At 48.7% G+C, this 19,860-nt stretch overlaps 1 protein-coding gene across 4 annotated transcripts; it reads left to right on the top strand.

Annotated features, from left to right (window-relative positions):
* The first annotated feature begins 1,764 nt into the window (after positions 1-1,764).
* On the top strand, positions 1,765-19,516 carry LOC110477894 (uncharacterized). Of its 4 annotated transcripts, none has more exons than XM_085562383.1 (5): positions 1,765-2,174; positions 4,067-4,117; positions 6,325-6,403; positions 6,549-6,623; positions 8,688-19,516. In XM_085562383.1, exons 1-4 carry the CDS (start codon positions 1,832-1,834, stop codon positions 6,586-6,588), a joined length of 513 nt encoding a protein of 170 aa, XP_085418509.1. In that variant the 5' UTR covers positions 1,765-1,831; the 3' UTR covers positions 6,589-6,623; positions 8,688-19,516. The 4 variants fall into 4 exon arrangements, with proteins under 4 accessions (XP_085418509.1, XP_085418510.1, XP_085418511.1 ...); XM_085562384.1 differs by having other exon boundaries at positions 9,645-19,516; XM_085562385.1 differs by having other exon boundaries at positions 10,020-19,516.
* Positions 19,517-19,860: the final 344 nt, after the last annotated feature.

Raw genomic sequence — 19,860 nt, forward strand, 5'->3', positions numbered from 1 at the left:
GCACATCTCATCCCTTGTGAACTGCTGCAAAATGGCTGTTCTTTGTAGATACAGAGGCCTGGAGCCCCTCTGCTCTGGAGCCAGGCTGGGAGAATTGGGAGCATTCCCTTACTCTGGGTTTCCTTTCTAGTATCTTCTAAGGGAGTTAGGTATCCAAGGACTTGAACACTCCTCAGCATTTTCCATAAATGCTGTTTACAGCTTCAGCTCTCATTCTTTTCATATTTCCCCCAAATTTCTGCCTTGCCTGGACCAAGTGAGAGCAGTGGCTTCCATATTTGTCTCCTGAATGAAAATCTCTTGCAGACGCACATTCAAGGTCAGGCACCGGCAAGGCTGTAACGTCTTCTCTTACCCCGACACCAATCTACATTCTTTGTGCTGTGACTAATTCATGGCAAGGTCCTGCCAGGCTCGTGCTCTCTCTTGAGTCTCCCAGGCTGTTCACTGATTTGTGTCACACACAGGTACATTCTGCCCCAAACCAGCTTTTATCTCAGGCAAAACAACGCTGTTGTTGTTGCTGTGGCTGGGCAGGGCCTGGGCTGGCATAAGCCAGGCAAAGGATTTGGCCTGTGATCCATGGTAGTGGGGGAAAACAAACAAACAAACAAACAAAAAGAGTTGGAAACAGAGCACCTGGCTTTATTGTAATCACTCTGTAATTTGAATAGCATCCAGTGCCACTTGAAAACGGGCTCCTTCATGTCATCTGCTCTTACTTACAGGTCTTAAGAGCCCCTGCTTATCCACAGGGATCCATTTGTAGCAGAAATTACCCCAATCAGACCTGAATGTGGGTCTCAAGTATTGCCCCAAGATCTCAAGTATTACCCAGACCAAGCCTTCAACTCTGGACCATTTTGATTTCTATCTAATTAATGTTGCCACCAATTCTTATTTTTCCTTTGATATCATGTGGTAACACATCCCATGCACAGGATATACCAGAAGACCAAGCTTTACTCAACAGACTGAACATCTAGGGTAACTTAGGGCAGTGTTGAAAAATTGGTGTCTGCAACCTGTGTGTTTCCCATCCTAGAGGTGCAACTCAGACCCATCCCTGCTGACATCCCCCAGTCAAACCCAGGAACATGAGTGTTTCTGGAGGTGAGGGTTAGGAAATAAATTTGTTCTCAGTGCTGAATGCTGTGCTCTTGGCACACTTGGGGGAACAAGCTGTCTGACCTCCTTGCTCTGGAAACAGGAGAGATCCAAATGGATTCCAGGTACTCAGACCTGGGCTGTCTTTCAGTTCGGTGGTTTGGGAAGAAATGGAGGGCTGGGGTTTGTGCCAGCCCCAAAAACAGGATGACAAGGGCTGAAGATTGGCTTGTCCGTTGGAGTGGGAACCCAGCGGGTGCGAGGCCCCAGGCCGAGGGACACTGCGGCAGGATGGAGAGGACAGGCTGGCGGCGTTTGGTCCTGGGGAATCCGGAGCGAGTGAGCCGCACCAAGCAAAGCTCCGTGCTCACGCTGGAGCCCGGTGGGCTCTCCCTGCGGGCTGTCCCGGCTGTTCCCCCTCCAGGGAGAGCTCGGAGCGCGCTCCGCCGGCGCTGCCCCGTTTCCAGGCTGCTCCCCGGCCGGACCTGTTGCCGTGCGGCCGCGCTGCCGGTGAGACTCTTACACTGAAGGCGGGCGGTCCCATGATGTAATGCTGCCGCAGCTGCCCGGAGCGGCCGCTGCCGTTGGCCGAGGCGCGGAGTCCCCGCCCGGCCGCTCCGCCCGCCGCCCCCCCGGCGGGCCATAAAAGCCCCGAGGCAGAGGCAGGGCAGCTTCCTCGGCCCCTCCGCCGCTCAGGTGGCCCAGGCGCAGGTGAGCCCCGCAGATGCTGCCGGGGGCTCCTCGGCCACCTGTGGAGCCGCTCCCGCCTCTGCCGGGCGGCTCCGCCGGCGCAGGGACCCGGCGGGTGCGGGCAGCGCTCGGGGGAAGGGGCGCCGCTCTCCCCCGGCCCGGCGGGCAGCCGCGGCCATCCGGGGAGAGCCCGAGCGGATCCCGGCGGCGGGGCCGCGGATCAGCACCACGGACAGCGCCCGGCGGGGCCGCGCCGGGACACGAGCCCGGCACCGGGAAGCGGCACCGCGCACCGGCGGGTGCGGGCAGGACTCTCCCGGGACATCACCGCCCACCCAGAGCCACCGAGGCGGCGCTGGATGTTCGCCGGGGCCGGGGTGAGTCCAGTCCGGAGGGGTCTCTGCAGGAGAGGGGAGGCAGCGGAGCGGAAAGGGGAGCGCTACAGCCCGGTCACCTGCCCGCAGATACCCGGTGCTGGATAGGGATGCCCGGGTCGCGTCCCCATCCAGCCCTGCCCGACACGGACGCACAGGGGCTGGGCACCGTGCCGCTGCCCCGGGCACCGTGCCGCTGCCCCGGAGCACCGTGCCACTGCCCCGGGCACCGCACTCGGGAAGGACTCGGGGTCTGGATGAGGTGGGAAGGGACTTTGGGATGGATGCGTTTTCCAAACATCCCTGCCAGCCTCAGGTAAAGACAGACTCACAGCCTCGGGTAGGGCAGGGAATGAAAACATTCGGGAAGCACGGAATGATTACGTGAATCCAAATGTAACCTGCACTTCCCATCTACTCAACATCAAAGCTTTATGCTGGAAAACCCAAACACTCTTGTTTTGAAAATGTGGCTGACTGGTAGTTCATGTGTAAAGTTCCTCTTAAAATTCCCTCGTTTGTAGGAGAAACAGGACATTTCACCAAGATACTGTTGGGAGATGATGCTTCATGGACATTTATTTGAAATTATTTTTCCTCCACAGCTGATTCTATCTGACTACTCAAAATCTGCCTTGCAGTAGTGGCACACTTTGGGTCCATTGACAGATTGTGTTATGTTGAAGTGCTCAAAGGCTAAATCAGAGTGGATTTTTTCCCAAAATGCTCCCCCTCAAGAGGAAAAAAAAATTGAGCATGATCAAATTAAGAGGTTAAGGTTTTTTTTTGCTTTAATTTTGACAAAATTAAAGTATTTTAAAAAATAAAGTATTTATTTATATTAAAAAAACAAAGTATTTCTCTCTGGCTCAAGCTGAAATAAAGCATTTTTTTCTCTTTAGATTATTAAACCAAGGATCTAAAAGAGAAAATAAAAAAGATAAAATGTTCAAGTGTTTGAGCACTTTGGAAATTAAGCATCTCACAGAGCTATTGCCAGCTGAAGGGATTTGCTGCATTTGTTTTATCTCCATTTTTGGAAGCCAGGATATTCCCTGAATGAATCCCAATTTATTGGAAATTCTCCCCCAGCTGTGCTAAATGTGTGTTTAAACACTTTGCTGAACAGAGGCTCAAGGTGATTTAATCCAGGCTCAGCCTGGCCACATCTCCTGTCTTTACACTTGTATTTTTCCTGAGTGATGTTGGCCTCTGATAGGAAAAGGAAACAAGCTGTTCTCCATTTTAAGGAAACTCCTATTTTTTTATTTCAGAATTAAATATTTTTGGGGAAAAAAAAAAGAAGAAAAACACTCAAAAAGAAAGTTATTTCCTTTCAAGGCCTTGAATATGCACAGAGCCTTTAGACATATTTTATAGACATGGAACAGAGTAAGGGTGGTAGTGTTTCCCTGTGGAGCTAGAGTGGAGAGATATCTTTGTTATCTCTCTGTAAATCTTCTGCCATCTCCCATCAGTTCTGTGTGCACACAGTGACTCTGATCTGTCCTGAATGCAACAACTGCTGAGGTTCAGTCTGGGCAGTGCCTTCTTCCTGCCAACACCAACATCATCTTTTCTCCTTGAGGTTCAGCTGTAAAATAAGGGGAAAATTCCCATATTCTTCACCTCCTGCCTCAAAAAGCCTTGTAGAAGAAGCCAGAAAATTATATTGCACCAGATATCTATTCCTGCTTTTATGGGTTTATTTCCACATTCTGGGAAATTACCACAATCAGATTTCATATTTAATATAAAAATAGTAGGGCAGATGATATCATATCCTCAAAGCTAACTAAATTTTGTGTTGTGAAGTCTTGCTTAATCAAAGTTTCATTTCCATTTGTTCAGGGCATATTTTGTCACTTTTATTTTTTACTGACAATTTTCTGTAGATCTCATAGATGGATCCAACCCAGAGGTCTCTGAAGAACAGGGGACTCGGGGTAAGGTCTGAACTTAATTCAATTTAATTCCTGACCCTTTAAGTATTCTTCAAAATGAATAAACTGGAAATGAATCTGGCAGGAGGGTCCCACGTCACCTGCTGGAAGGAAATATTTGGAATTTAGCTAGAAATAAACACCATATTTGAAATTCAGCTAGAAATAAACACCATACAAACATCCAGGTTTTTGCTGTTTAAAATTCAATAGAAATAAAGCCTGTTAAAGGCAGGATTCTTCTTGCCCTCTCCCCCTCCCAGCACACAGACAATGTTCCAGGCTCCTGGCTCTGTGTGCCTTGCACAAATATTTGTCTGTGTGTCGCTGCCACTCCACTGCAATCGTGGCATCTGGTAGTAGCTGGGAGACTGGGAGGTGCTTGGGAATCTCAGCAGGAAAAAGAGAGTGGATTTCAGACACGAGATCTACAACAGCTTTTGAGCCTGCATAAACAGGATGAGGTTGTTGTGCTTTTGGCAGGGGTTTGTTCTGCCCCAGACACCTGCAGGGGTTCCCCTCCAGCCTCTCTCAAACGCAGCCCTGGGGACACAGCGCCTGCCCCACTACACCCACCCCAGTCCTGCAGCCTTCAGGCCACAGATCAGGGCCAGAGGGAGCAAAGGATTTGGTTTTTCTGCTCACCCAAATCATAGAATGACAGAATGGTTTGGGTTGGAGGGGACCTTAAAGCTCCTTGGGACGTGGAAATTGTGTTCTGTGTGTGTTCAGCACGTAAAGATTCCAACTCTGGGATTCTGGATCAGGGATTTTAGAAAGGGCAAAGAAAATATCTTCCATGGCACACACAGTCTGTGGCTCTGCAGGTGAACAAGGCAGCAAACCCTGTGTGTCCTCGAGAACAGAACTTTGCCTTTTGATTTATCTACATTTGGAGGCTCAGAATTTTTCATAAACCTACAGTAACTTACACACTGTCAGGCTCCACTTCAGGAGAATACAAATGCACTTGCACAAACTTCAGCACCGAACTCCCTCAGGAATCAAATGAAAGTCAAGCACTTGGCTGCACTGAGGATTAAAGGATGTTTCCATAAACTTATGTGAAAATCTCTTTATCCTGTGTTACTTAAAGCTGTACATTCATCCCAAGTCATGTTCAGAAACATAACTCCCTCCCCTGTGATTTTCCAAAGCATTTTAGTGTTTTCAGGTGCCCAGCATGACATATTCCAATTAATCCTGATTTTCTAAGCACCTGCCTCTTGTAATTGGTCCCTTTCAGAGTGTCTCAAACACAAATATAAGGTGTCCAAAATTGCTAACTTCTTTTGAAAATCCAGAACCATGATGAACAGTCTACCTACAAGAGTCCAGCCCAGATGAAAATTGCATGGATTCAAGCCCCCCAAAATCAGAGGCAATAGACAATACCTGCTCCTGTGGAATGACAATGCACCCTGCCATTAGAGTAAAGTTTCTCTTAGAAAGGAGAAAATTGCACCATTCCCAGTGAGAACAAGTGCAAATCTTTTCACTTCAGCTCACAAAATTATTAATGTTGTGGTCTGTAATTCTGGCTAATCAAATATTCCATTGCTCTGTGTTGCCAGTCGAATGTTCATGGAGAAATCAATGCCACAGAGAGATTGAAAACTTACCCTGAATTCCTTCCCTCAGACAAGGAGTCCCCATCTGGAGGGCAAAGGCTCCAGCAAAGGGCAGTGCTTTGCAGGCTCAGCCCTTGCATGGATCAGGAGCAATGGAAATTTCTCAGGAGCAAGGAGAGCAAAGGCCAGTTCAGACAAACTCTTTCCCAAGTGGGAAAGAGCTGGGAATGTTTAAAGAGTTTTCAGTTGCTCCAATGGGTTGTTTAGATCTGCTCAGAAAGAATCTGTACCCTGAAAGCAGAGGGGACAGGAGGACAGTGCACGGCTGAATCCAGATGCCACCAGGATCAGGGAGCAGCAGCAGAGCTGTGCCCTTGCACAGTGCCTGGCTCTGGTGACAGGGACAGCCCTGGGACAGGACAGGACTGACTCCCACTCTGGAAAAGGTGGCAGCAGCTCTGGTTCGACCAGCTCCTCCTCAGCCCTGCCCGAGGCACAGTGAGAGATGAGGAACAAACTGAGAAAAGACAATGGTTTGACTGATTTTTGCAATCCTAATCTGAAACCTAAAGCCATTCCTAAATAAGGCACCTCAAATCCCTTGTTTATAAAGATAGACCTTGTGATCCCCATTTCCAGGGTACCAGAAAACCAAATTCAGTGATATCTGTAAAGCTCTGGTGATCTGCGAGCAAATGGAACCAGAGGACAGAAAAAGGTGATTATCCTGTCAGGTTTGGCCTGGGAGGAAGATTATCCATCTATCTTGCCAGACCTATTTATCGTCTGATTTTCCCCTGGCTTAGCTTTTATCACCTTTCTAATCCTCCCCATCTAATTCAGACAACATTTTATCTCAGCAGTTCTCACCCAGTGCTGACGAAGGTGGGCTTGGAGCTCTGAGCAGGTTTTACGTGACCTCATGAGGGGCTGCACAGGTGGGTGGAACATTAATTACCAGCTAATGAGCTCACAACTTTCAAAAATAAATAAGCTGGTATATTTTTCTAGAAGAGCAGTGTTACATCTTTCTGCTGGTCTGTCAATAAGGGAATGGAAGAATTCCTTTTCCAGAATTTTTAAAGAATGGACTCATTCCATGTAACACACATATCTAAATGTGCGTGTGGACCTCTACATGTTGTACAGCGTGTATTTAAGTGGATGTGATGTGTGAAATTAGTTTCTGGTATGGGAATTACTGGGATGCATCATTTGAATCAAGCAGGACTCAAAGATAAATTTAAGACAGATGATTTTTTTTGAGTATCACTCATGGTTTGAGCCCATTCAGAGAAAACAATGAAATTCCAGGGCTCCCAGTCCCTCACAGGATTCAAGCCCCAAATCCCAGTGAGGTGGAGATTTCTCTGGATACCACAGCCCTTTGTCTCTTCCCTTTCCATCCCAAATCAACGGGCACTTTCCCCACCTTGTTGCTGGTGAAGGCATTAGGGGCTAAACTTTATCATGTCTGCAGCGGTTCCTGGAATAGCTGCAAGCTGAGCACTCGGTTAGGGACAGCCAGGAGGATGGGAGGGATGATTACCTTCAGACAGTCTCTGTGGAACATCCCAGGGTTCCCACAGGCACAGCCTAATGCAGGATTTAGGATGCTGAACAGACTCCCATTACAGGGCCAGCCATCTCCACACTTCCACACGGAGCGAGCTCCTCGTTAACATGCACACCAGTGGCTCCAGAACACAGCAGCCCAGTGGGGCTCATTAAGGGCAAAATCATTCCAAGGGACATTGTTTCAGAAAGGAAAGAATTAAATTTCTCTTGGGGCTGGGGTTGAGTTGAAAAGAGCCTGGGGATTTTGCTCAGGAAGCTGTCTTGGAGTTTGGAGCTTGGCTGTGCCAGAGGCTGTGGTGGGGTTACCTTGAGAGGAACCCACAGCATCTACCCCAGGAGGACCCTGACTCACCTCAGGGACACATTACAATAAATCTTTGTTAAAAAGGTGACTTCAAAGCCTGTGTGTCCTCTGGGAATCAGCAGCTGAGGTGGGAATTGCTCAGGCACCAGCCACAGGCTCCGCTGCTGCTGGAGGCTCTGTGTGCCTGGATCTGCTCTGTCCTGCCCCAGACCTGCAAAGCTTTTGAGACCAGGAGGGGAGGTTGTGATGAGGAAATCTCAGTCCACTTTTATCAGCAGGTATTAAAAACCCCTAGGAATTATCACTAATAGATACAAATGAGTCATTGCACAGCTGAAGTGTCCACTTTCTCCTGTTTACCATGGAACAATCCATTAGAACACACAAGACGTCCAATGCTTTAGTAATACACTGCAAATAAACAAATAAACATCTTATTATCAGGTCTGAGAGGGGAAGGACTAAAAAGCAACAAGGATGAAGCCATTTGTCATCTCAGTTTGATTTCCTGTACAGAGTCCTGCACGAAGTGTGCTGGTAGCTCTCCTCTCCCACGTGTGCCACTGCTCCTTGGGAATAACTCTGATGCCTGTTCATTCAAAGCTCAGCTCTATTTTAAAAATCTACTCTCTCTGAAAGGGCTGTCTTTAAAAAAACCAAAAAATTGGACAGGAAAAAGGACAAAATTGCTTCTCAACAAAGGGGCTTATCAACAGCCTGTCAATAATGTGCCAAAGGCCAGACCCTGCCTTTCAAAGAGGCTCTGAAGCCTCGACGTGTACTTTGAGAGCAATTAAGGGATGTAAGCAACATGATTATTATCTCATGGGTGACATTTTCATCAGCTCTTTGGGAAAAATGAGAGATGGGCTTGAGATGGCTGTGATCAATGTTCATCCCAGTCCTGCAGAAATGGCAGAAAAACATGTGGTAGATGGGCCTGGAAATCAAAATGCACAAGGAAAGGATGGGTGGGAGGAAGAGGTGATGAAGGATTTTAAATCATAGAAGCTGAAAGAATTGTTACATGAGAAGGAGAGAACCTGAGAAATGTGAGTGGGAACCTGTGACTTCCTTTTCCCATCTCAGGCCCTGTGTCTTCCACCTCTTCACTTACCAGGGCACAGCTCCATCCTGAGCCTGGGGAAAGAAGAACAGAACATTCCCAGGGACTGAGGTGATGCCTCAGGGCTGACAAGGTAGTTTGTAGGAGAAACAGGTGTGCTATGGTCACTGCTCATTCTCCAGAGTTATTGCACAGAGCCATCGAGTTTGGGTCATTGAGTCCAGCCATGAACTTTCCTTTCCTTTCCTCCCCTTTCCTTTCCTCCCCTTTCCTTTCCTCCCCTTTCCTTTCCTCCCCTTTCCTTTCCTCCCCTTTCCTTTCCTCCCCTTTCCTTTCCTCCCCTTTCCTTTCCTCCCCTTTCCTTTCCTTTCCTTTCCTTTCCTTTCCTTTCCTTTCCTTTCCTTTCCTTTCCTTTCCTTTCCTTTCCTTTCCTTTCCTTTCCTTTCCTTTCCTTTCCTTTCCTTTCCTTTCCTTTCCTTTCCTTTCTTTCCTTTCCTTTCCTTTCTTTCCTTTCCCCCAAACCCAGCTGTTTTGGAGCTAGGCAAAATGTTTCATGGAAAACACATCTGCAAAAGCACATTTGGCTGCAATATTTCCCCAGTTTTGCTGAATTTCTTGTTTAGGAAAACAAACTTAATTGCAGCAGAACAAAATGTTGCTTAATTTGCTATAAAAATCTCCTTCCTACATTTCATTTTATGAAAAAAATTAGAAATGTTAATGCTGAGTGAAAGAAATGATTTTTGAAATGTTTGGAAATCTCCCTTGTCCCAAAAGATCCTGTTATATTCCCAGCTCCTCTCTGCATGTATCAGCACAGAGGAGCACATATCCAATTTTCTGTGTACATCCCCACAAGTGTGCACTCACATCCTGGGCAAACAATCCCAGGCAGTCCTGACAGGCGTAAGCTGCTCTGCATTCTCCAGGAGTGCCTTTTGAAGAGGATCTTAATAATAAAAATAATGTTATGCTACTAGTTAAACACTGGGAATAATTCCTCCATCACAGGCAAACTGTGCTGGAGCCAGGAATGAACCCACACGTTCCCTGGGAGGAATCCCCAGGGTCCCAGCAGGATGCATTAACAGCACTTCTCTCCAGTGAGCCGTGATGGGAAGAGCACGGAGCAAAAAAAAAAAAAAAAAAAAAAAAAAAAAAAAAAGGTAAAGTGGTTAAAAACAACTTGTATTTTTAGAGCCCAGTCTCCCACAGAAATCTTCCGAGATGCTGAGCTCTCCACTTCTGATTTGCAAGGAATAATAGTTTGGAAGCCCAGCTGAGACTCCTGGGCTGTGAATTTTCTATAACGTTTTTCTCCAGACCCATTTGCTGTCCTGCTAATTAATCCAGGTAATGGCTGGGTTGTTTTTTATTCCCCTTCAGGAGCAGTTTTCCTTTTTGTTAACACGAGCAGAGAACCGAAGAAGCGATCTCTCGAAGGATCCCGGCTGGCAGCAGTATCACCATCTGACTGAAGAGAACTCAGCCACACGCATAATCCTCGGGAAAATTCATCTCCACCCTCCCGCAGACCCCGGTGAGAGCCCTTGAAGTGGTAATTAAAGTCTATTGAGTGGCAACTGCACCTGTTTAGAGAGGAGAGTGCGAGGAAGAGGTGCACAAAGGGAGATGAGCAGCGGAGAGAGGAACTGCTGGAGGTGGGGAGGAGGAGAAGTGGAAGGAAGGAAGGAGGGAAAAGGTGTTTGTTGAAGTCGATCCAATCTGCTGTGCATTTCCATCCTGCCCTCGATTTGCTCACAGCCACTGATGGAAGCTCCGGGGGGTTTCCCCACCAGCCCAGCCCCAACCCTGCTGCTCCCGTGGCGGAAATCTGCAGTTCCACTCTGTGCTCGAGGGCTCACAGCAGCCCCCGGCTCCTCGGGCTGGCCCTGGGACGTGCCAGCTCTTGTCCCTCTGTCCCAGGAGAGAGCAGGTCCCTGTGTGACAGCCTCAGCACCCCACGAAGTTTGCAGGCACTTGTGGGTTCTGGCAGATGGGGCCGAGGGCAGAGTCCAGGCAGGAACAGAGGGAGATGGGAGGGACTGGAGTGGGGCAATGCCAGTTCCAGTAAAGATGCTGGGTTTGCCCACATCCATGGCTCTCAGGTGTTCTGACCCAGTGTCACTGAGATGTCCCCATGGTCTGTAGGAGAGGCTATGCAAAATATATTTATTAATAAATCTTATTCATGGGTTTTTAGGAGGGCCAGAGACCAGTGCTGCAGAGTGATCTAGGTGCAGGCTCCAGGGAAAGTTTCATTCTGAGATACATGGCTTGATCACAGAATTCCTGGCTCCTTCTGTAGTGTGACCTTGGCTGGCAGCAAACAGGGTTCCAGGCTATGTGCCTTACAGATGAGGCTCTAAAACTTAAGTCAGAGAACCCTGCAAAACTTTTTATTGTAGGAGTAAATAACCACTCCTTACTCTCTACATAGACACTACTGATACCCTTGACTCCCCCATTCAACGCCAAATCCATTGTTTTAGGTGGCACTAGAACAGTAATGTGAATTTTGTCCCTTGTCACTGCAATTCTGTGTGTGCCCCAGGATCAACCAGGCTGAACCAGGATTCCTGGGGTGAGAACAGGAGGGGACAGAGGTTCATCCTGAGAGCACCCCGAGGCTGAGCTGAGCAAACAAGGCAGGCAGAAAAATTCCACTGGTGTTGGCAAATTCTTCTCTCTCACTGGACTTGATAGCAGCCAGTCCCCTGTGAATCCCTGACCTTCACACTCCACAGGCTGCCTGGGATGGCTCACAGAAACCACAGGAGATTTTTTCCTGTTCCTGATTGTCAGAGCACACAGCAATTCTGGTGTGAATGTTGTTGCATCTGCTTTGGACAAGTCCTGTCGGCAGCACCTCTGCAGCTTCCCAAAGCTGTGCCAGGACATGCTTCGGGGTGTGAATGAGGATAGGGAAGAACTCGCACTCAGAGAGTCACAGAATCCCAAATGGTTTGGGTTGGAAGGACCATAAAGCTCATCCAGTGCCACTGCTGCCATGGCCAGGGACACTTCCACTGTCCCAGGCTGCTCCAAGCCCTGTCCAGTTCCATTGACTGTTCCAGGTGGGGTTTGAAATTAGCTGGGTGTCTGATCCAACCATTTGGCTACAGTTTGTGGAGACAGACGGACATCCCTGGACAATGCCAGTCAGGTCCTGTCCCGGGGGTGAGAGGAATTGTTGTGCCAACTGGGCAGGGAGGCTACATCACAACATTGAAAGCCCAGCTGCCATAGAATCACCCCTGAAATACCCTCCTTGCCTCTTAAACTCCAGTCTTGTGCATTAACCAGCTCACTGGGTGGAAGGGCACCATGTGATAACTCACCTTGTTTCTGCCTTTTGACTCCCAAACACTCCTCTCTCATTTTTCCCTTTTAGCCCTTCTGTCCCTCAGCCCTTTTCTGTCTCCACCTTCTCTCTGATTGCTGAGCAGCTTTTTGACTTTTCCATCAATAAGTCTAAAGAGCATTTGAACTGCTTTGGTCCCCCTTCTCTCCTCCCTCCAGTTCCAAATCAGGCAAGCTCATCGATCAGAGGAGCTCAGGAAATATCTGGTGTTTTGTTGTCAGGCTGATAATAACATTGCAGTTGTGAATGGGCTGCTGCAGGCCTGATCATGGACACCTGCAGGGTTTGTTTAATTGCATTTAATGACAAATCCTATACAGAGGAGCATTGCCAGAGAGATTTATTATCCACCAAAGAGGCAAAGCACAACAGCTCAAAATATAATTTGCACTGAGCATTTTTCCCCCTGCCTCTCTTTAAAGCACGGTAATAAATGACAAATCGGGTAAAGTGGGAGACACGGGGCTGGGGAGGAGGTGGGGGGCAGAGGACAGAGATTGAAACCAAAGGAAATAACAGCAATAAGGCCACATTGTTCTCTCTGCCCTCCCTGTGGTCTGGTGTAGAGGAAATTCTGTTTGTTTAATTTACAGCCTGGAAGTGCAGCTGGGGATCTCTCAGTGATGAGCCTGGTCGGAGATAGCTGGAGGCCAAGAGTCCCCACTCTTTCCAGACAGGCTTTTTCCCGTGTTCTGAGCTAAGTTTAGCTCCCATCCATAGAAATAATTCCCAAGGAGCCTCCCAGTGCCAGGGAGAGGGGCGAGGTCCAGCTGCCACCAGTACAAGGAGCCACGTCCCTGAAAGCTCTGGGACAAAGCAGAAGTGGCAGATCCCTTCCTGACAAATACCACACAGAGAAATACAGCCCCGCAGAGACAGTCTAGACAAAAACCTCACATGCCTCTGAGCCTGTAATTTATGTTTCCTACTTAACACCTCACTCTAAACAGGGAATGGCTGGGTGTGAAGCCAACAGAGCAGCTCTTGCTCACATGTCTCCTGTCTTGATTTTTACCTGACTGTCTGGCAATGTTTTGTGGTAAATCCCTTTGTGGAGCTGTGTCCTAGAAAAAGGACTGAATAGTGTCCTTGTCACCTGGAACTCCAGTCCAGCTTAGCACTTCCCAAACTGTCTTCTCTTTCAAATTCATTCTTCTTTACAATTTATCCTCTCTTCCAGTTAACTTGGGCCAAAGACTGAATTGTCCTGAATTTCTATTTCTAAATATTGTCTAACTCCCCACATGTTTTCACTGCATACTCACTACTGTTCCACTTGATATTCAGATTAGAATCACAGAGTATCCTGAGTGTAAGGGACTCATCAGGGATCATCCAAATTCAGCTCCTGGTTAAATTTTACCCGGGAGGTTTGGGGTGACAGCAGTTTTGTCCAAGAACACATCCCCCCATGTTCAGCAGCTGGCTCTGTCCTTACACAAACACGGTGTTGGGTAACACCTGGACCCGTTTTTATCTGATTTCCTGGACAATGGCAGTATCACTAAAGCTCCCTGTTAAATAAGACCACCTGGACATCTCCTAGTATCAGCCCCAGCTATTACAAACACTCTCTGCTACCTAGGCCAGCACAAAGGGCTGTTATCTCAGAGCTGCACAAATCCCCAGACTGAAACACCCATCTGGAGTTAGAATAGTGTCCATAGAAAGCACATATGCTATAAAAAGGGGGATGGAGGGATGGGACTGCTCCCCATGAGCTCCCCCAGGGCACAGCCCCTGCCAGCATCAAACCCAAACTCTCTCCTGTTGCTGCACACTCTTCATCCTCCCATGGAAGGAGCAGCCAAGGCTGCTGAGGAATGGTTTTATTTCTTTTCCCTTTTTTCCTCACCTGCTTACAAAAGTACCCATAACAGCTGGGTGAAGATGGGAAGAGGCTGTTCCCTGCCTGATTGCAGAGGCTGAGGTGAGTAAAGCTCTGCTGGACAAGGAATAAAGTCAGATCCTTTCCATGGGTGTGGAGGGATTAATCCACGTGAGGGATTAACAGAGAAAACCTGGGCAGTGAAAGAAAAGCTGGGCCTGAACCAAAGATTGCTCATCAACAAATCCAGAGAAAGGGAGCAGCAAAAGGGGTCTGTTTTCCTTGTATAAATCAGCTTCTCAGTGGGATTCCAGGAAACTTGGCACTATCATTATCTTTCTCTTTGCAGAGTCCTTTTCTCCAGTGTTCCCCAGCATATATTGCATTTGCTTATTGTAGCAGACTCAAATACAGCTGGGAGACAGACAGTTGACAGAGCACTCCTGGAGAAGTTTATCCCAGGGTAAGGCAAGAGGGGCCCCTGCTGAGTCCTGATGTCCCTGTAGAGTCTCTGGAGTGAGAAAATGGAGCAGAAACTCAAGGGAAGAGCACAAATTGGAGAGATGATTACAGGGAGATTTGCTGTGGTCTCGGGAGGAACGCTGCAAAGGGCAGCATCCACCCCTGCAGGAGTGACAGGAACAAGGATTACAGGATGAGAAGAACTCAGGAAGGATGCTGGGAGAAGACGTGCAGCTGCTTTCCTGGCCTGGCTCTGTGTGGAAGACTAGTGATTTTGTTGTTGTGTTTGTAAAGGTGACAACAAATCATAGCCTGCCATACAGCCCAGGCTGCCACGGCCCAGGTGTGCGAATGTTTTGGGGTGCTGGAGCTCCTGTCGTGGCTTGTTGTGCTCCTCAGTCCAAATGTCCCTCAATTCCTTCTTTGGCATGAAGGAATATTATTTCTATCCTGAGCATCATGTCCTATGGTCTGGAACATCCCTGGGGTCAGTCCCAGGCACCCCCAGCCCCTCCCCAGCGTGGCTGGATGAGGGCAGGAAAAGCCTTGGCTCTCTCTGAGTGAGCTCAGCAAGAACAGAAATCTCTGAATTATCAGCCCTGTGCTCAGCACAAACCCAAACACAGCCCAGACCAGCCACTGAGAAGGAAATTCACTCTGCCCCAGCTGAAGGCAGCACAGGACCCAAGGAACCCACCCCAAACACACCAGAGCAGGGTCAGGGCACTTGGACACTGCTGGGACTTCAATGCCTGGCAGGGCTTGTTTGGAGAGCTGAGCCCTTTGCTTCCAACAGGGCCTTAAAATACAAAAAGAATAAATTTCCAACACCACTCAGAGCCTCCATTCTCAAAGGTATTTAGGTGTGAAAATGAAACTCTTGAATCCTGCTGAGGCCAGTGGTAAAAGCACTGAAATATCTTTAATAATTTGGGTTGTTCGTGCTGTCGAGCACTTTTCTCTTTTTCCTTATTTTTTTTTAACTTACCAGGCTCAGCATTGTCCACATCACTGGAACTATGGCAGATGTGAATTAGGAATCACAGAATGGTTTGGGTTGGAAGGACCTTAAAGCTCTCCCAGTGCCACCCCTGCCATGGGCAGGGACACCTTCCCCTACCCCAGGTTGCTCCAAGCCCTGTCCAGCCTGGCCTTGGATATTTCCAGGGATCCAGGGGCAGCCATAAATCTGTTGCCAGAAGAGTTTTAAACCTGTACAAATTGCTGTCACTTGATGGTGCCTGAAAGAAAAGATCCAGGTTTCATAAACCACAACGACTCTCTCTCCCCCTGTCTTTTACTTCCCCACTGCCAGATTAAATCCACACCAAATTTCGAGGGCAGCAGTGCAGCCACTAATGCTGCAATGTAAATGAAACTTTGATTTAGTGCTCCCCCAGCGTGTTCATCCTCTGCAGGCTGATCAAAACCCTCCCTCCCAGGTACCCACAGCCCCGTGCCCTACAGAAACACAGAAAATAATGTCATCAGAGCCCTGCTGATGGAGGCAGTTACAGGACAAAGGCCCTGCAGCAAGGTGGGGATTGGGTCATCCTTCCTGCTAATGTCAGGGTGCCATTTCTCCCTATTTTTAGAATTGTTCCCTTTGTACAGCAAATTGCTTAACTATAGAGACAATCTGGTGTTCACTGGCTCTGGGAACAGGGACCCATCTTTCCTGGCTTCAGGAAATCACACAAACTGCTGAAAGCTGGAGATGGATAAAACCTGGGTACACAGGAGCCTGCAAGCCTCAATTTACACTGAAAAACCTGAGGAGCTGCTGCAGCCCTGACTGAGCACAAAGGAAATTTCTAAATTATCCACTCTCTGCTTCAGAAGGAACTCAGGGATTCAATAAATCTACATGGACTCTGCTCCTAAATAATTCTGATGCTTTTGGAACTCTTAGCACAGCATCAAACTTCTCCACATTTTGAGGGAAGAGATGGGGAGCAATGGATTAGGAATTCTGGAGCCTTTCACACTGAGGATGTTCCAAACCATCCATCCCAGCCCTTTGTTATTCTCCACATTGTACACCGTGGTTGTCCCAGACACCTCAGCATGGACTGAAGCTCTTTGGCTTCAAAGCAGAGCAAACACGAGCTGTAAATTCCGAGTTTGCAGCCTAAATAAGCCAGGCAGACAGAGAACAGTTATTATTCCTGTGTTATTGGCAGGGAATTGAGACACAGCAAGATTAAATGACTGGCCCAAGGTCACCAAAGGAGCCTTCTGTAAAGGTGAGGGCTCAGCCTGGATTTCTGAAGTCTCTGCCCAGTACTTCAGCCATCCATTCACTTGCTCTTTAAGTACCCTGTCATTATTTCTGTGAAGGAAATTATGCTCCTCCTGCAGCAGCCAGCACCGTGTAATTCAGCTTGTCTGAAAGGGAATATGAAATGGCAGTTTCACAAAAAATTAACCCTCCTGCCACGCAGCCTGGCAGCCCTGTCACAACGTCTCACGTTTTACCTGCTCTTCCTCCCATGGGGCTTTAACTCCCCTCTTACTCCCAGAACTCTTTCTGGGGTTTTTTTTCTGTGTTATCCCAAAAACCCCACCCAGGTGGCCCCCGTGGGGTCTGCAGGGGAGGGATGTGGGGGGGTTGGAGCCCCAGATGTGGGGGTTCACCCACGTTCCTGAGCAGCAGCAGGAGCACCCAGGAGCTGCCCCACGTCCCTGGCACCCCCAGAGGGATGGCACAGGGAAGAGGGGAGCAGCCACACAGCCAGGGCCTGAAGGGGCTCCAGGAGAGCAGCCTGGGACAAGGCATGGAGGGACAGCACACAGGGTATGGTTCTGTTATAAATGAGAATTTATTCAGCCAGATTAAAAATAAAAAGTAATTTTATTAGCGGTCAAATTCTATCTAGCCAGCCACAGAAAAAGGACAGTGCCAAGCCCGGGAATCGAACCTGGGTGTGCAACAAGGAGTCAGCCTCAGCACAGGTTTTCCTCTATGCCCACACACCTCCATCCTGGCCCAAGTGGATTTTATAGGGAAAATTCAGTTTTTATAGGGAAAATTCCGCCTGAGGCCAAGATTTCAGCAGTCAGTCTTTTCTTCCATTCAGAGTCCATAGGTTAATAATTTTTTTTTTTTTTTTTTGGTGATGAAGAGGAATAATTCAGTGTCCGGAGCAGGTGAATCTCTGATGAGATTTGCAGGAAGGCTGCATTCACATGGATCTGTCTGAGGATTTCCATGATACCCATCTTGGGTTGTTTACCCAAGATGATCAGCACCCGATGGTCAGCACCTAGAGTCCAGCCATGGCCCATCCCCATCTCCTGGCCCAGCCACATCCTTTATTTGTAAATCAGTTTCCAATATACACCCAGTCTCACCTGCAAACGGGGGAGGAACCAATACAAACGGGCATAATCTAACAAGTATCCAATATTCCATATTTCATACAAGCAATGGCGCTAATTATATTTACTACACATAACAGTTCCCTCTGCCAGAGGGCAGGGATGGATGGGATTTTGGGAAGAAATTCCTCCCTGGGAGGGTGGCAGCCCTGGCACAGGTGCCCAGAGCAGCTGTGGCTGCTCCTGCATCCCTGGCAGTGCCCAAGGCCAGGCTGGACAGGGCTTGGAGCAGCCTGGTTTAGAAAAGATTTGGGGTGAAGTCCTGAGGCTGCAGCACATTCCACACCCAGGGATCTGCAGGGAGAGGCTGCTGTGACACTTCTGCTCCTGCTCTTTATTCCCTCATTACTGAGAAATTTCTTATTAATGGAAAAACCATTTCCATCAGCTGCACTTTACCCCATGATGTCTGAGCCTACCCAGGAAGGAGGGGTGGACTCTGAGCTGGGTTTGGGACCTAAAAAAAAAAACCTCTGTGGTGTTTCTGGTGAATTCCTAATGGATTCTATGGAGGGGAAATTAATAGGAAGCTTTGGTTAATAGATACTTCAGATAAAAGAGCGAGTGCATCTGGTCACCATGGCAACACGAGAGCCAGCGGGGAGAGGAAATGTCACCGTGTCTGTGCCTTGACCTGCAGCACAAACAGCCGGGGAGCTGGGGGTTTGCACTGGCTCTTCGCAGAGGGGACAGGCACAGGGACACTCCCAGGCTGGATGTTCACAGCCCAGGAATGCCCTGACACACCCAGAGGGCTCACAGTGCTCATGGGGCTTTTTTCTGGGTGAAGACATGATGGGCTTCTGCCCAGAATTGTGTGTTCCCACAGCCCTGAGGGAGAGGTTGGACTTGGTGGTTCTGGAGGATTCCCTGATTCCTCCTGCCCTGACGGGCAGGGAGCTGCCCTTGCACAGCATGGACACCCTGCAGATGTTTAAGGGACATTTGCCTCCTTTCTTCTCAAACACAAAGTCGCTGTGTCACAGAATTCCAGGAAGTTTTGTGCTGGAGGGATCTCCAAGCCCACCCAGGTCCATCTCCTGCCGTGGCAGGGACACCTCCCACTGTCCCAGGCTGCTCCAAGTCCTGTCCAGCCTGGCCTGGGACATTCCAGGGATGCAGGGGCAGCCACAGCTGCTCTGGGAAATCCATCCCAGCCTCGTGTGGGAATTCTGCCACGGACACTCTGTTCCAGGAGTGGCTGCTGCTGCTCCCGGGGACTTTCAGAAGCTGCTGAAGTGAAAATTGGGCTCCCGCTGCCTGTTATGCAAAAGCAGTTTCTTAGCAACAAAAGTGATATTCTGTGTGAAGGCAACAGGCATCAGTGGGATAATCCAGTGTAATTCCAGACAAGACCTAAAACGGGTGGATGGACTGAATAATAATAATCGTGACAGACGGAATAATAATAATGGGAATAATGAGACTAAGCTTATTTCCCTGGGTAGGAGAAACCCAGCTATAAATAAAATACAATGGGAGAAACCCTGTGCCAGTTCTCTGTATAAAGATTAGGAACACCTAAACGCAACGTATGCCCTAAAAATAGACTCTGGTGAGTAAAGCTTTGCTCATCTAAGCTGAGCTATTTATTGCTCGAGTATTTTCCCTCACTCTGGGCAGGTATTGTCTCTGAGGGATGTTGTGAGCTGGACCTAATGGATCGAATTGGACCTAATTGGAGTGAATAAATTTGTGTTCGCTGGTGGGGACAAGACTTTGCCACCTCCAAGGCAGGAAACTGCATCCCATGGGCTGGCCTGCATCATCTCTGTGGCTCCGTTACAGCTCAGGACATTATGACTTCGTAAAACCTGCAATTAAACCACGTTAGATTAATTCTGTGCAGCTGCTGTGTTTTGAAGTGCCATAAGATCAAGGAATTTAAGAGACACAAAACCGCTATGAAACCAGCACACGCTGGGAGTCACAGACACACCTGGACAGCGCCTGGTCCGCGCGGGGCGCGCTGGGAAGTGTAGTCCGAACGCTGGTGAGGCCCCGTTAGCGGCGCTCCCCGCAGCGGGCCGAAGAGACTACACTACCCAGCATGCCCCGCAAGGAGAGTGTGCACATCCTTCCCACCTCTCCCCCCCACCCGCTCTGCCTTCTGGGAAACAGAGTGCGCACGGTGCGGCGCCAGGCGAGCAGCGCCGCTCCCGGGACTACAATTCCCGTCATCCACCGCGCTC

The sequence above is a fragment of the Lonchura striata genome, chromosome 28 (genome assembly GCF_050655825.1).
Source record: "Lonchura striata isolate lonStrDom1 chromosome 28, ASM5065582v1, whole genome shotgun sequence".
In the NCBI taxonomy this organism is placed as follows: Eukaryota; Metazoa; Chordata; class Aves; order Passeriformes; family Estrildidae; genus Lonchura; species Lonchura striata.

Excerpts from the sequence above, each read along its gene's own strand:
- LOC110477894 (XM_085562381.1), top strand. The coding sequence starts at position 1,832 with ATGCTGCCGGGGGCTCCTCGGCCACCTGTGGAGCCGCTCCCGCCTCTG. Across the intron at positions 2,175-4,066 it reads GGATGTTCGCCGGGGCCGGG|ATCTCATAGATGGATCCAAC; the intron begins GTGAGTCCAGTC and ends AATTTTCTGTAG. Across the intron at positions 4,118-6,324 it reads TGAAGAACAGGGGACTCGGG|GGTACCAGAAAACCAAATTC; the intron begins GTAAGGTCTGAA and ends CCCCATTTCCAG.